The sequence below is a fragment of the Perissodus microlepis genome, chromosome 5, assembly GCF_051167445.1.
Source record: "Perissodus microlepis isolate ML-2025 ecotype Zambia chromosome 5, ASM5116744v1, whole genome shotgun sequence".
NCBI classification, from domain to species: domain Eukaryota; kingdom Metazoa; phylum Chordata; class Actinopteri; order Cichliformes; family Cichlidae; genus Perissodus; species Perissodus microlepis.
In genome coordinates, this window is record NC_140465.1 from 17,053,396 (window position 1) to 17,067,117 (window position 13,722).

Genomic DNA, 13,722 nt, shown 5'->3' on the forward strand with positions numbered 1-13,722 from the left:
ACAATCCCAGGCTCAGCAGCAAATCTACAACAGAATGGCTAAAAAAGCAAACAATCAAGGTGTTGTGCTGTGGTGGGACCTTAAATAGAGCTGTGTGTAAATTAATGCCAAGATAATTAATGCATTTCTTTAAATTTTAAAACAAGAATAGATGAATTCTAACAAGTTGGTATAATTAATACAGGTAACAGCGTAAATGGGTACACAGGTGTAAAAGCAATTTACGCAATCCTGTATCAAAAACAAAACAATTAAACATCCAATGAGCATCTCAAGGACATCTCGAACAACGTAGCCTCCTCTGTGTGCAGTCATACATGCCCCCTTTCCCTTTCTGTGAGGATAATAAATAAATAAAGGAACGACCAGGATATCACTGAGTTACATGTATTAGTGTCTCTAATTTATTGCTCTTCTGGTTAATAATACAAAAATGTGACCATTTATATTTTATATTAATTTATGATATGGCATTTATTTTAATTAATACTTGAAAATTTTATCATGATAGCAATGACACTGCTCAGACTTCACGTGTAATATACCCGAATAACCTCATGTTGGCACTTCTGTAGCAACTCACTCACAGCCTACATGTGGATGCCCTCTTTCAGGAACAGATCACAACCTGAAAACATAACGTGCTTCTGTTTGCTCAGCAGGGGCACTGTTGCCAGACATGTTGCTAAGTGACAAAGTAACACAACACATTTTTTTGTGTGTGTGAAACGAGTTGAGCTGGGTGCCGTGTATCAGGAGCATGCAGGCGGGGGAAAAGGAAAAAAAACAGCACTCAGGTCGTTTCAGGCGAGAGCTGTAAGACCTCAGCTTTTCTCTGTGTCTCACAACTGTAAATAATTAGATCTTGGATCCAGAGTTCATCATCCTTTTCATTTTCACCGCCAGCAAAACATTTTGGCCGAGGAGTCACCCAGTTGTCTTCCCACACCTGCAGACAGATCACTGGAGCAAAATGAAAACAATGGTAAGAGTAAAACGACAAGAAATCCTGCCTACCTGCAGAGCCACAGACAGATTACTAAATCATAAATTACTGTGAGTTGGTGTCATGGTTATTCCCACATAGGTACCAGTTTATTTTGCGTCACTTCCACCATCCTTGTTAAAAGAATCAGGTTTGTGAGAATAATCAAGTAAAAGAAACTGGCCTTTTCAAGAAAAATGTCTCTAATTTCTAATTTGTTTTTGATTTTATAATATATTTAAGTGGCTCCATCTCATGGAGGTAATTCTGCTCTAGACCGCACCACCGGCAGCCCGTTACCTCCTCTGACTCAGGACGAAGGTGCAGGTAATGATTCTCTTCCCTCCCTCTTGTGAGCATATAGCAGGTGTCACATCAGAGTTGGTGATGAACTCTTAATTTAGGTATCGGTCTCACTGCTGAATCTTTATTTTGTTTATGTTTTTTCACTCTAGGCGCATTAAAAAAAAAAACAGTGTTTCACCTCGAAACATGTCCCAGTACAGGAATGTGTTCAATGAGCGTGCTAGGACGGGCTTCTGCTACTGGCTTGTGGAGAAGAGTCCAACATGTTAGTACTGACTGAAGCAAAATGAAGCAAAACATACAATAATCTGCTTATTGCAACTTTCATGCACGTGTTGCTTGATTATCTAATGTGATACTGACGTCCCGAGTTGTGACACTGTGTAAAATGTAAATAAAGACAGAATGCAGTGATTTGCAAATTCCATAAACTCATATTTGACTTACAACAGAACATAGAACACATATCAAATGTTTAAACTGTGAAAAATGTACCATTTTAAGATAAATATTTGCTTATTTTGAATTTGATGACAGCAACACATCCCAAAAAAGTCGACACAGGGCTGTGTTTACCAATATGTAGGGTCAGCTCCTCTCCCTTACAACAGCCTGTAAACATCTGGGAACAGAGGAGACCAGCTGTTGAACGTTTGGGGGAGGAATGTTGTCCTAACCTTGTCTGATACAGGATTTTAGCTTCACAGCAATTCCGGGTCTTCTTTCTCATATTTTCCGTTTCATGATGTATTAAATGTTCTACTGTGGTGCCATGGTGTTGTAGTAGATCAAGTATATGGTTTAACATTATCTAAAATAGGTGAGGCCTTCCCTGAAAAGTACATCATCTGGGTTTCTGCATTTATGGCGCCTTTCAGATCTGCAAATTCCATAGGCACTAATGCAACCTACAGGTTTTTGAACTGAGTGCTGATAACAAGCTGGATGCTCCCCCTCCTCTTTATTCCAGAGGACATTACTCAGTCCCTTTTTACATGAGCTTTAGCTGAGAAAATACAGGCTCATTTATGGAACATGCTCACATATGGCTTCTTCTCTACACGAAGAAGTTTTAACCTGCATTTGTGACGGTGAACTGTGTTTACAGACAATGATTTCTGAAAGCGCTCTTGAGGCTCTGAATGATTTGTCTTTTTTAAATGCAGTGCCACCTGAAGTCCTGAAGTTCACGGGACTTCAGGTGGTAAGTTTTTTTTTTCAGCTGTGTCCATTGTGCACAGAAATTTCTCTAGATTCCCTGAATCTTTCGATGATATTAAGTAGATGATGAGATACTCAAAGTCTTCACAATTTAATGCTCACAATAGAATAATTTTATGTTCTATTGTGAATCTAATTTTTGATGGCAGACCATAACATGAATCAAGTGAATCTCACAATCAAAATCTGTTGCACCACAGCAGATGATTGTATAAGAGATAATTCCTATACAAGAATGTTCATGGATGCTGTTATAAGGAAGGACAATGATACATGACTAGTTTACACATTGACATACTTTCCTTTTCATTCCTCTAGGTAAAGGATGCAGCTTTGGTGCATATAAAACCTTTCTGGGATTACCAAAAGTTTGAAGAAACAGTTCACCAGACCTCTTCTAAAGATGCCCACATTAGTTTGAAAAGCTGAGCTTGCACTTACTTGAAAATCTGTAAAGAAGTATTATCAGAAATACACATACTTCTGGAAATTTGTTTAACTTTCTTATTTTTTTCTGCACAAGTAATGAGGTATGGCGAATTACTTTATTTCCAAAAGAGACTTGATATATAGCCTACTCAAGTTATCTTAGCAAAACATCTTTATTTTGTTTTTAGCATAAGTAATAATGATAATGGCAAATTGAAATTTAATAAGTTAAGCCTCACCTCTCATCACCTTCACAAGTTGAGTGAAAATCTTGTATATTCCCTTGTGCTATAAACGCTGTATTCGTCTTTTTTATGGTTGACTTTGTCTTTAGTTTCAATTCATTCAGAAATGCCCCTAAGGCTACGTCCACACGTACCCGGGTATTTTTAAAAACGGAGATTTTTCTATGCGTTTGCACCTTTCGTCCACACGTGAGCAGCGCGATCTCCACCTTGGCCAGACTCTCATCTCTTGGCACACCCTGTTCCTCCACAAGGTCACTGTCATTCATTGTGATTGAAGACCTTCGATGTTGACGAAAAGTATCTGAAATGAAGGAAAAATAGAAGATTTTTATTTTATGCAAACAAACAAAAGTCAAAACGTAATTTCCCATGATAAAATATTGTTGAAAAGAAGATTCTGTTCCATAGAAGTAACTGCAATGTGGTTTATTTCTGTATACCTGCTTAAACCTCAAATAATATTGAAGGCGAATGGAAGCTTTACTCCTGCAGTCGAGTTCAGTTTGCGAATGCTGTCTGGTGTTAATCTGGAAGGTTTCTACTGTGCCTCAGTATTTTATGTCAGAATGAAACTGGGTGGGGCTCATATTCATTGAATCTGATTAGCATTTCTTACACATAAAAAAGGCATGGGTTAATCCTGATAATTAAGTATAAAGCATATGGGAGATTACTGCTAGCGGATTGTTGTTTAGGCTAAAGAAGAGATATCATGTGATTTTTATTGCATTATAAAGCTTGACTTTCAATATGTTAAAATGATTTTTTGATATTTAATATCAAGTATAATAGTATAGTATAGTATATATAGTACTATTTAGCCTACTTGATTTTGACCGATTTATCGCTTCTCCACAGATCCTTTACTCAGTAAAGGACGAGCAATTGTAAATACTATAGGCCTATATGCATTTGTATTATCAAATATAAATAGGCCAATTAAAGAATCTGTTATTATATCTTTTTATTTATTATTGTATAACCTGAAACTTTGGTTCGCATGCATAGTCTTAACAGATCAGGTCTAGTAAAAGTGGTTAGAACGTTCTACACACACACACACACACACACACACACACACACACACACACACATATATATATATATATATATATATATATATATGCTTTTATTTATTTTCTAGGTGGAGGTGGGTGAGAGTCTGACAGTCCACGTACAATGCGTCCTGAACGCATCTCTTGTAGCGAGCCACTGCATGTCGTCACGCATGTCACGACCAATCAGAGATCAGAACAGTTCGACGTTCCACACTTTCAACCGGAAAAGTGACTGTAAACAAACTAGTTGAGAAGTAGTTTTCTCGCTGCGGCGTTTAAAAATGTTTTTAACTTTTTCTGTTTTATAAGATAAGTAAGCGACTAGACAGATTAACTGATACGCTTTTTATAATTTCGAGTAGCTTCCGTCGCGGACGATTGTAAACATTTAGGGAGCTACTTGCTAGCGTTAGCTACAGAACGAGACTCTCGCTGCGATAACAGTTTAGCATTATTTAGCTCCAATGCCTCAAGAAAGAGAGGAGTCTCTTCCTCTGGTTCGTTCCCTGAACAGTCAGATACCAGTTCAAGTGCTGTTTTATAACCATAGTCCCCGTGTCGTACGGCCTTTGTGGATAAATTACCAGGGAGAACCGCATCCTTACGATGACATACAACCAGGGACGGGACTGAGGATGAACACTTACGTCGGTAAGACGGCTGCTTGCACGTTACTAGTGCATAAAGCGATTAGCTAACAAGTGGCTCTTTGTAGTTTTATTGTAGCAAGGGTGCTTACTCAGGTATTTCTATAGATTTAAAGCTTTGTTTTGTGTAAAAAAGCAATGAGTTTTCTAGGAATGCTGGTATCACCTGAACGCAGCTTTCTCAGACAAGAACCCAGCCCAGACTAAAGGAAAACGATGGATGTCTGTCTAGGATTAGGTTTACTACAAACACACATATATATATAGACTTGTTTTTATGCAGGTCTGTTACATATGATAACTTTAGAGACAGGAAGTCAGCTTTCAGTTGTTTTGATTATCATCTGTGTTGCCAGCTCTTATTGATATGTGCTTAATTCTGTCTTGATCCTTGTACTGACTGTAGGGCTGCCACAAACGATTATTTTGATAGTCGACTAGTCACCGATTAATTTTGCGATTAGTCGACTAATCAGATCATCATCCATTGGACGTAAAACTACAGCTTATTGCACCAGCAGCATCTGCTTTTATATAACTATCATTAGCTTACAGCTTTAAGTGTTTAAGGTGCTAACTAAAAATAAAGACAAGATGATAGTTTATTAAATTTTAATGAAATTTGCAGATTGTTTAGGTGAAGTTTAATAAACTCAACCGTCTGCTCCTTGATATCTAACATATAACGGGACACCGGAGTAAATTCTGGAGCATCTCACACTTCTGATAATCAGCTGTCTGCCTGACGTTTATTCAGCTGTGTAAAAACTATAACTTTGATCTCAGCCAAACCGATTTACTCAGGAACAAATAAAATACTAAAAAAAGCCAAACAATAAAATATTTAAGTTATCTAAGTGACTTATATATGTTTAACCTGAGTAGCGAAAGACGGAGGTGGGTTTGAAGCCGGGAGTCCGGTGTTCTCACGACTCTAGTGAGCCTTGCCCCGGCTAGCTATCGAGCTAGTGGGTAACAGACGTCTCTGAAAACGTCGGAGCGCTTTTGAAAATATGTGGTGTCTTGATAAACTGAGCAGATATTTGAGGTTTACACAGCTACATTCTCGCCTGAAAATATGTTAAACGTTTATTTTGTGACCCAGAAAGAATAATAAGAGTAACATTAAAACTAACTAGCTGCCGCCATTGTTGGAAACTGAGCTGGGCTGCGCTATGAATTCTGGGACACAGCTTCTTCTTCTTCTTCGGGGTTTAACGGCAGCTGGCATCCTTGTACATGCAGTGCTGCCATCTTCTGTTTCAGTCCGTTATTACACTCTTAAATCCTACTACTTATTCCTGCGTCTTTTGTGATCTTACAAAGCTTCAAACGATGCGTCGACTATTAAATTAGTCGTCGACGATTTTGATAGTCGACGTAATCGTGACTAGTCGACTAATCGTGGCAGCCCTAACTGACTGACGGGTTGATTGGAGGTTTTTCTCTTTGTTTAAATAATATGTTTTAGTATTTTTGTCTGTCTTTTAATACCGAGATTCATAATAATGATAATAATAATAAAAATAATAAGCCATGTCTTGGAAACTGAACCTAGAATTGTATCAAGAAAATCATGAAATAGTATCACCTTTAAAGCATTACTCTTGTATATTTGTACATTTTATATATATTTTCTCTTTATACTGTTCATATGTATATAGTGCTGAAAAACTGTGATTTCCTGTGTCGTTCAGTGGTGCTTTGGTACTCTCAGCCTCTCACCGAACGGGCTCCTGTGACTGACCAGCATGTCATGGAGTGGGTGGGAAGTATTATCCAACATTGTCTTTACTTTGGACAACATCCACCTCTCTGACACCACCTTAAGGGAGTCCAGCTCCACTCCCACAACATTACTGGCCTTACGGATCAGTTTATAAGTCTGTTAGCATCAGCGACCCTCAGCCTGCTCCCCCAGCATGCAACGGCATAGAGGATTGCACTGGTCACAACAGACTCGTAGAAAATCCTGAGCGTCTGTCGTTTCATTTTACGCTATCGTTTGTTTCGTGGTGTCGCAAAATAAACTGAAATTAACTATTGTAAACTTATATTAATTTCTAAGTTCTCTCTTTCTCTTATATTTAATATAACCACACTACGGACGGACAAGCGCCTGTTTTTATGTGTTGTCGTTAGCAACAACGACGGTAAAACCAACACGTGTCCGCTTGTTTATTTTCCACATAAACCTTTCACAATAAAGCTAAAGATCCTGTTGAGATTTTTCAAAATAAACTGAATCACGTGAAAGAGTATGCAGAGAGTTTACGGATGAGAAGTAAAGAAGAGCCGCCAGGTGCTAGAAAATAAACGTTAGACTCAAACGTTAGAACAGGCTTTTCCCTGCAGCACGCCGTGTAATAAATACTCACAAAGAAAACGGCGGCCCTTACAACTTATGTCTAAAAATGTATAGTTTCATGCATCGGTTAAAACACTGGACTCCAGGTACACGCCCAGCTGGAAACACTTCACGCAAGTCGAGCTGCCCGAGATTCACAGAATTTTCAGAAAATGTAATTATATCGTTATCGGGACGATAGATGTCTATCAGGATATGAGATTTTGGTCATATCGCACAGCCCTAGTTGGAAGCACTGGAAAAGTCAAAAAACATGACCCTCGCAGTGCTCGCTGGCTGGTCCAGATGGGTGTAGACACGATTAAGCAGATAGATGATGGCGTCCTCAGTTCCGAGACGGGGCTGGTAAGCGAACTGAAGGGGATCCAGATGTGGTCTGACAATGGGTCGGAGCTGGTCCAGGATGAGCCTTTCCAGAGTCTTCATGATGTGGGAGGTCAGTGCCACAGGCCTGTAGTCCTGGGGGCCACTGAGGCGTGGCGTCTTTGTTACAGGGACGAGGCATGATGTCTTCCACAGCACTGGGACCCTCTGCAGACTCAGACTCAGCATGAAAAGCTTATGGAAGACTCCACAAAGCTGGGGGGCACAGGCCTTGAGGACGTGGGGACTCACTTCGTCTGGTCCAGCAGACTTGCCTGAGTGGAGTCTCCTCATTTGCATCTGAACCTGGTCTGCAATGAAAGTGATGGGTGTGGGAAGGGTGTCAGGATTCTCATCGGAGGCGACAGCGCTATGTGGAGAGAGAGGCAGGCACAGTGGTGTGGCTCTGGTGCAGTAGGTGGGGTCTTAAAACCATTCTGGGTTACGCTATTTTATGGTGAGCGTTAGGCTGTGATTTTGTACCTGTTGATCCCTAATCTCGAAAAGGTACAACAAAAGGACAACACAAGTTATCATGGCGATATACCCTGACAGGAATTTAACCACCCTAGTGTGCAGTTAACCCAGGGTTAACTGTTCGTAGTACAGGCCTCAGGCTTTAACTCTTAAACAGTGTTTCCGCTTGTATCTTTTCCAGGTCACCCGTGGATGTTCAGAGATGCAGTGACCGATGACCCTCTCAAGGTCAACAGCAAAGAGCTGTTTCTTCCTAAGCCAGCAGGGGGTGGAAATGTGACATATGTCAATATCAGTTTACCAGGTAAAACATCAGATATATGTTACCTGAAGTCTCTGTGCCATTCAATTATGATTTAGTAGTAAGTGTGCATTAAGCTAGTTTCAGAGTATACAGAGTGATTGACATATTGATCAAATCATACAGGCTAATTTCATGAAAAAATACGTAATAGTTTTTCTGGATATTATCGAAATTTTACCAGTTGTTTTTCTTTTTTTCATCAGCAATTTTCAGGGGAAACCACGCAAAATAGTGTGACAGATGTTTTAATTAAGAAACTCTGATGTTAGTAATGTTTGATTCACTTTTGGCATAAGAAGTTTTGGTAAATTTAGAGACAAGCTGATCTATATTTGGATTTGTGAGTTGACAAAAAATCCCACACTGTTAACAAGCGTTTGTTTACACAGTTTACAGTCTCAAGGATCGAGCTCTTCAGGTTACTCGGCGTCTTGTGCGACCAAACGACTACAGGAGCTTGGAAATAGCGTGGTCCCTCCACGAGGAGCTCGAAGATCGCCCGAGTGTTTTTAAAGATCTCCAACGCATAAACCAGCGAGTAGCCCAACATCTGAAAGAGAACACACAAGGGCAGGAGGAGTGATGATTAAGGCAGAATGGATATTTATCACATAAGGACAGATGTTCTTGCACTTTCAGAGAACGTAAAGAACTTTAAAGATGAAACACAGGACTTACTTCACAGCGGCTATAAACACATTTTTTGGAAATCAGTTTCAGTTTGATCTTCTGTTTGTTTGTCACAGTTGTTGAACAGAAGAAAATGTGTTTTTTCCTTTTTAGTAAGAGTTATATGTAATATAAATCCATCTTCTGTATGTAGCCACATTGGAATTCAGAGATCTGTGTTGTTCATATTCTTATTAGTAATGCTTGATATGAGGTTATCTTGCCATACCTGCACAATTCCCTTCAAAAACAGATGCTGTGTTGTATTCTATTGTTGTAGCTGTAATCTGTCAGAAATATTGGGTTATTGGGAACAGGTGAGACTGTCATACAGGTTAACTCACAGATGATTTCCAATGTGGGGAAAATACTGTGACCGAGGAGCTAATCCTCTTGTTTTTGTCTTCTTTTCTGTCTTCTTTGTAATAATTTTCCTGATGACACATTGCTGCTGTATCTAAAAGAGTTTTATTTGTATATTGAATAAAATATATACAAGTTTTATTAATGGATGGAAGCCTTGATACCTTTGAACACTCTTCAGTTTACATTTCTGTTTTAATTATTGGTGCTGTCTCTAAATAAAGCAAATGTATAACAGTTATGTTTCACAGGATGTCCAGGGGGTGTGAGGAAGTAATAGTTGTAAGAAAAAGAAGATGATTTCAGGGTGACCGCTAAGCCATTGGATTCAATTTTCCTGTTGACTCCTGGGGAAGCATAGGTCCGCAACAACACCACGCCAACGGACTCTGTTCTGGGCTGCTCTCTTTAGCTGGGTCCACGTCATTCCGACGGCCTTCACTTCGCTCTCGACAGATCTTCTCCAAGTCTGTTTGGGTCTCCCCACTTTCCTTTTCCCTTGTCGGTTCCAGTCCAGTGCTTGCTTTGCGACGTTGTCGAGTGGTTTTCGAAGTGTGTGGCCTATCCAGCCCCATTTTCTCTTCTTGATGTCTTGACCGACCGGGTTCTGGCTGGTTCTCTTCCACAGGTCTGTGTTTGAGATCTTCTCAGGCCATCTGATGTTGAGGATGTGTCGCAAGCACTTGTTGATGAAAATCTGTATCTTGCTGGTAGTGGTCTTGGTCACCCGCCACATCTCGGACCCATACAGAAGGACTGCTTTCACATTGCTGTTGAAGATGCAGATCTTGCTGTGCTGAGATAAGCCATTGGATTCAGCGGTAACAAAAAAGTAAAGCTGCAAAAATTACAACGTGGTCAAAAGAAGTGTCCTCTACTAAAACATTACAAAGACCAATGCCATACAGACCATCCTCTCCTCCTCTACACATCTCTGCAAATAGCTGAGCGTAGTCAGCTGTGCCTAACTTACTGCCTCGAAAAGCACATTTTCACAAGAGTCTATGCAGTCCTTTGAAAAACATGTGCAATGCTCAGAAAAATCAACTTTGCAAAGTTACACAAACCACAAGATTTCTGCAGCAATATCCTTTAGACAGATGAGAGCAAAGAGGAGATGCACAGTGACACATTTCCAGAAAACCAAACACAGACGCCAACTGTCCAGCCACACAACCTGGGTACCTTGCAGTCATTGAACAGACCAGGAACACTTTTGTATACCAAAACAGAATCCAGTGAGGCTGTTTGTGCAACAGGTAAAGCTTTGCTCAAACTGGTTCATTCAACAGGACAACAATCCCAGGCTCAGCAGCAAATCTACAACAGAATGGCTAAAAAAGCAAACAATCAAGGTGTTGTGCTGTGGTGGGACCTTAAATAGAGCTGTGTGTAAATTAATGCCAAGATAATTAATGCATTTCTTTAAATTTTAAAACAAGAATAGATGAATTCTAACAAGTTAGTATAATTAATACAAGTAACAGCGTAAATGGGTACACAGGTGTAAAAGCAATTTACGCAATCCTGTATCAAAAACAAAACAATTAAACATCCAATGAGCATCTCAAGGACATCTCGAACAACGTAGCCTCCTCTGTGTGCAGTCATACATGCCCCCTTTCCCTTTCTGTGAGGATAATAAATAAATAAAGGAACGACCAGGATATCACTGAGTTACATGTATTAGTGTCTCTAATTTGTTGCTCTTCTGGTTAATAATACAAAAATGTGACCATTTATATTTTATATTAATTTATGATATGGCATTTATTTTAATTAATACTTGAAAATTGTATCATGATAGCAATGACACTGCTCAGACTTCACGTGTAATATACCCGAATAACCTCATGCTGTTGGCACTTCTGTAGCAACTCACTCACAGCCTACATGTGGATGCCCTCTTTCAGGAACAGATCACAACCTGAAAACATAACGTGCTTCTGTTTGCTCAGCAGGGGCACTGTTGCCAGACATGTTGCTAAGTGACAAAGTAACACAACACATTTTTTTGTGTGTGTGAAACGAGTTGAGCTGGGTGCCGTGTATCAGGAGCATGCAGGCGGGGGAAAAGGAAAAAAAACAGCACTCAGGTCGTTTCAGGCGAGAGCTGTAAGACCTCAGCTTTTCTCTGTGTCTCTCACAACTGTAAATAATTAGATCTTGGATCCAGAGTTCATCATCCTTTTCATTTTCACCGCCAGCAAAACATTTTGGCCGAGGAGTCACCCAGTTGTCTTCCCACACCTGCAGACAGATCACTGGAGCAAAATGAAAACAATGGTAAGAGTAAAACGACAAGAAATCCTGCCTACCTGCAGAGCCACAGACAGATTACTAAATCATAAATTACTGTGAGTTGGTGTCATGGTTATTCCCACATAGGTACCAGTTTATTTTGCGTCACTTCCACCATCCTTGTTAAAAGAATCAGGTTTGTGAGAATAATCAAGTAAAAGAAACTGGCCTTTTTAAGAAAAATGTCTCTAATTTCTAATTTGTTTTTGATTTTATAATATATTTAAGTGGCTCCGTCTCATGGAGGTAATTCTGCTCTAGACCGCACCACCGGCAGCCCGTTACCTCCTCTGACTCAGGACGAAGGTGCAGGTAATGATTCTCTTCCCTCCCTCTTGTGAGCATATAGCAGGTGTCACATCAGAGTTGGTGATGAACTCTTAATTTAGGTATCGGTCTCACTGCTGAATCTTTATTTTGTTTATGTTTTTTCACTCTAGGCACATTAAAAAAAAACAGTGTGTCACCTCGAAACATGTCCCAGTACAGGAATGTGTTCAATGAGCGTGCTAGGACGGGCTTCTGCTACTGGCTTGTGGAGAAGAGTCCAACATGTTAGTACTGACTGAAGCAAAATGAAGCAAAACATACAATAATCTGCTTATTGCAACTTTCATGCACGTGTTGCTTGATTATCTAATGTGATACTGACGTCCCGAGTTGTGACACTGTGTAAAATGTAAATAAAGACAGAATGCAGTGATTTGCAAATTCCATAAACTCATATTTGACTCACAACAGAACATAGAACACATATCAAATGTTTAAACTGTGAAAAATGTACCATTTTAAGATAAATATTTGCTTATTTTGAATTTGATGACAGCAACACATCCCAAAAAAGTCGACACAGGGCTGTGTTTACCAATGTGTAGGGTCAGCTCCTCTCCCTTACAACAGCCTGTAAACATCTGGGAACAGAGGAGACCAGCTGTTGAACGTTTGGGGGAGGAATGTTGTCCTAACCTTGTCTGATACAGGATTTTAGCTTCACAGCAATTCCGGGTCTTCTTTCTCATATTTTCCGTTTCATGATGTATTAAATGTTCTACTGTGGTGCCATGGTGTTGTAGTAGATCAAGTATATGGTTCAGCATTATCTAAAATAGGTGAGGCCTTCCCTGAAAAGTACATCATCTGGGTATTCGATTTTTTTTTTTTTTTTTAGCTGTGTCCATTGTGCACAGAAATTTCTCTAGAGTCCCTGAATCTTTTGATGATATTAAGTAGATGATGAGATACTCAAAGTCTTCACAATTTAATGCTCACAATAGAATAATTTTATGTTTTATTGTGAATCTAATTTTTGATGGCAGACCATAACATGAATCAAGTGATTCTCACAATCAAAATCTGTTGCACCACAGCAGATGATTGTATAAGAGATAATTCTTATACAAGAATGTTCATGGATGCTGTTATAAGGAAGGACAATGATACATGACTAGTTTACACATTGACATACTTTCCTTTTCATTCCTCTAGGTAAAGGATGCAGCTTTGGTGCATATAAAACCTTTCTGGGATTACCAAAAGTTTGAAGAAACAGTACACCAGACCTCTTCTAAAGATGCCCACATTAGTTTGAAAAGCTGAGCTTGCACTTACTTGAAAATCTGTAAAGAAGTATTATCAGAAATACACATACTTCTATAAACGCTGTATTCGTCTTTTTTATGGTTGACTTTGTCTTTAGTTTCAATTCATTCAGAAATGCCTCTAAGTGAATATACAGAATACAGCTGATTTTTGCACACACTCTTTAGAGCTTGTTTTACATTTTTGGAAGGTTTAAATGAAAAAAACAAAAATAAAAATGTTGAATTCACTGTGTCACAAAAATAAACTTTGGTTTGCTTTAATTTGACCTGTTATTTTGGTAAAGTGAACTTTTGATGCAGGACAACACTCGCCTACAAATTCCTGAAGATAGGCATGTTTTTTTATGTGTTAATAATTCATAGATCATACATGGAAGCTTCT

The 13,722-nt window shown here is 39.3% G+C and overlaps 3 protein-coding genes across 4 annotated transcripts; all 3 read left to right on the forward strand.

The window, feature by feature from the left end:
* The first annotated feature begins 637 nt into the window (after positions 1 to 637).
* LOC146387031 (uncharacterized) lies at positions 638 to 4,148 on the forward strand. Of its 2 annotated transcripts, XM_084928348.1 has the most exons (6): positions 640 to 816; positions 907 to 985; positions 1,088 to 1,136; positions 1,229 to 1,312; positions 1,441 to 1,556; positions 2,831 to 3,263. In XM_084928348.1, exons 1-6 carry the CDS (start codon positions 761 to 763, stop codon positions 2,939 to 2,941), a joined length of 495 nt encoding a protein of 164 aa, XP_084784474.1. In that variant the 5' UTR covers positions 640 to 760; the 3' UTR covers positions 2,942 to 3,263. The 2 variants fall into 2 exon arrangements, with proteins under 2 accessions (XP_084784475.1, XP_084784474.1); XM_084928349.1 differs by lacking the exon at positions 1,441 to 1,556 and having other exon boundaries at positions 638 to 816; positions 2,831 to 4,148.
* Positions 4,149 to 4,422: 274 nt separating this feature from the next.
* LOC146387032 (von Hippel-Lindau disease tumor suppressor-like) lies at positions 4,423 to 9,587 on the forward strand. The gene is made up of 3 exons (XM_084928351.1): positions 4,423 to 4,898; positions 8,284 to 8,406; positions 8,796 to 9,587. Exons 1-3 carry the CDS (start codon positions 4,712 to 4,714, stop codon positions 8,987 to 8,989), a joined length of 504 nt encoding a protein of 167 aa, XP_084784477.1. The 5' UTR covers positions 4,423 to 4,711; the 3' UTR covers positions 8,990 to 9,587.
* Positions 9,588 to 11,372: 1,785 nt separating this feature from the next.
* Positions 11,373 to 13,601, forward strand: LOC146387033 (uncharacterized). Its single transcript, XM_084928353.1, has 6 exons — positions 11,373 to 11,553; positions 11,646 to 11,724; positions 11,827 to 11,875; positions 11,968 to 12,051; positions 12,180 to 12,293; positions 13,225 to 13,601. The coding sequence occupies exons 1-6, from the start codon at positions 11,498 to 11,500 to the stop codon at positions 13,278 to 13,280; spliced, it is 438 nt and encodes a 145-aa protein (XP_084784479.1). The 5' UTR covers positions 11,373 to 11,497; the 3' UTR covers positions 13,281 to 13,601.
* The last annotated feature ends 121 nt before the right edge of the window (positions 13,602 to 13,722 follow it).

Excerpts from the sequence above, each read along its gene's own strand:
- LOC146387031 (XM_084928348.1), top strand. The coding sequence starts at position 761 with ATGCAGGCGGGGGAAAAGGAAAAAAAACAGCACTCAGGTCGTTTCAGG. Across the intron at positions 1,137-1,228 it reads ATCCTTGTTAAAAGAATCAG|TGGCTCCATCTCATGGAGGT; the intron begins GTTTGTGAGAAT and ends AATATATTTAAG. Across the intron at positions 1,313-1,440 it reads GACTCAGGACGAAGGTGCAG|GCGCATTAAAAAAAAAAACA; the intron begins GTAATGATTCTC and ends TTTTCACTCTAG.
- LOC146387032 (XM_084928351.1), top strand. The coding sequence starts at position 4,712 with ATGCCTCAAGAAAGAGAGGAGTCTCTTCCTCTGGTTCGTTCCCTGAAC. Across the intron at positions 4,899-8,283 it reads GAGGATGAACACTTACGTCG|GTCACCCGTGGATGTTCAGA; the intron begins GTAAGACGGCTG and ends TATCTTTTCCAG. Across the intron at positions 8,407-8,795 it reads TGTCAATATCAGTTTACCAG|TTTACAGTCTCAAGGATCGA; the intron begins GTAAAACATCAG and ends TTGTTTACACAG.
- LOC146387033 (XM_084928353.1), top strand. The coding sequence starts at position 11,498 with ATGCAGGCGGGGGAAAAGGAAAAAAAACAGCACTCAGGTCGTTTCAGG. Across the intron at positions 11,725-11,826 it reads GGAGCAAAATGAAAACAATG|GTACCAGTTTATTTTGCGTC; the intron begins GTAAGAGTAAAA and ends ATTCCCACATAG. Across the intron at positions 12,294-13,224 it reads TGTGGAGAAGAGTCCAACAT|GTAAAGGATGCAGCTTTGGT; the intron begins GTTAGTACTGAC and ends TCATTCCTCTAG.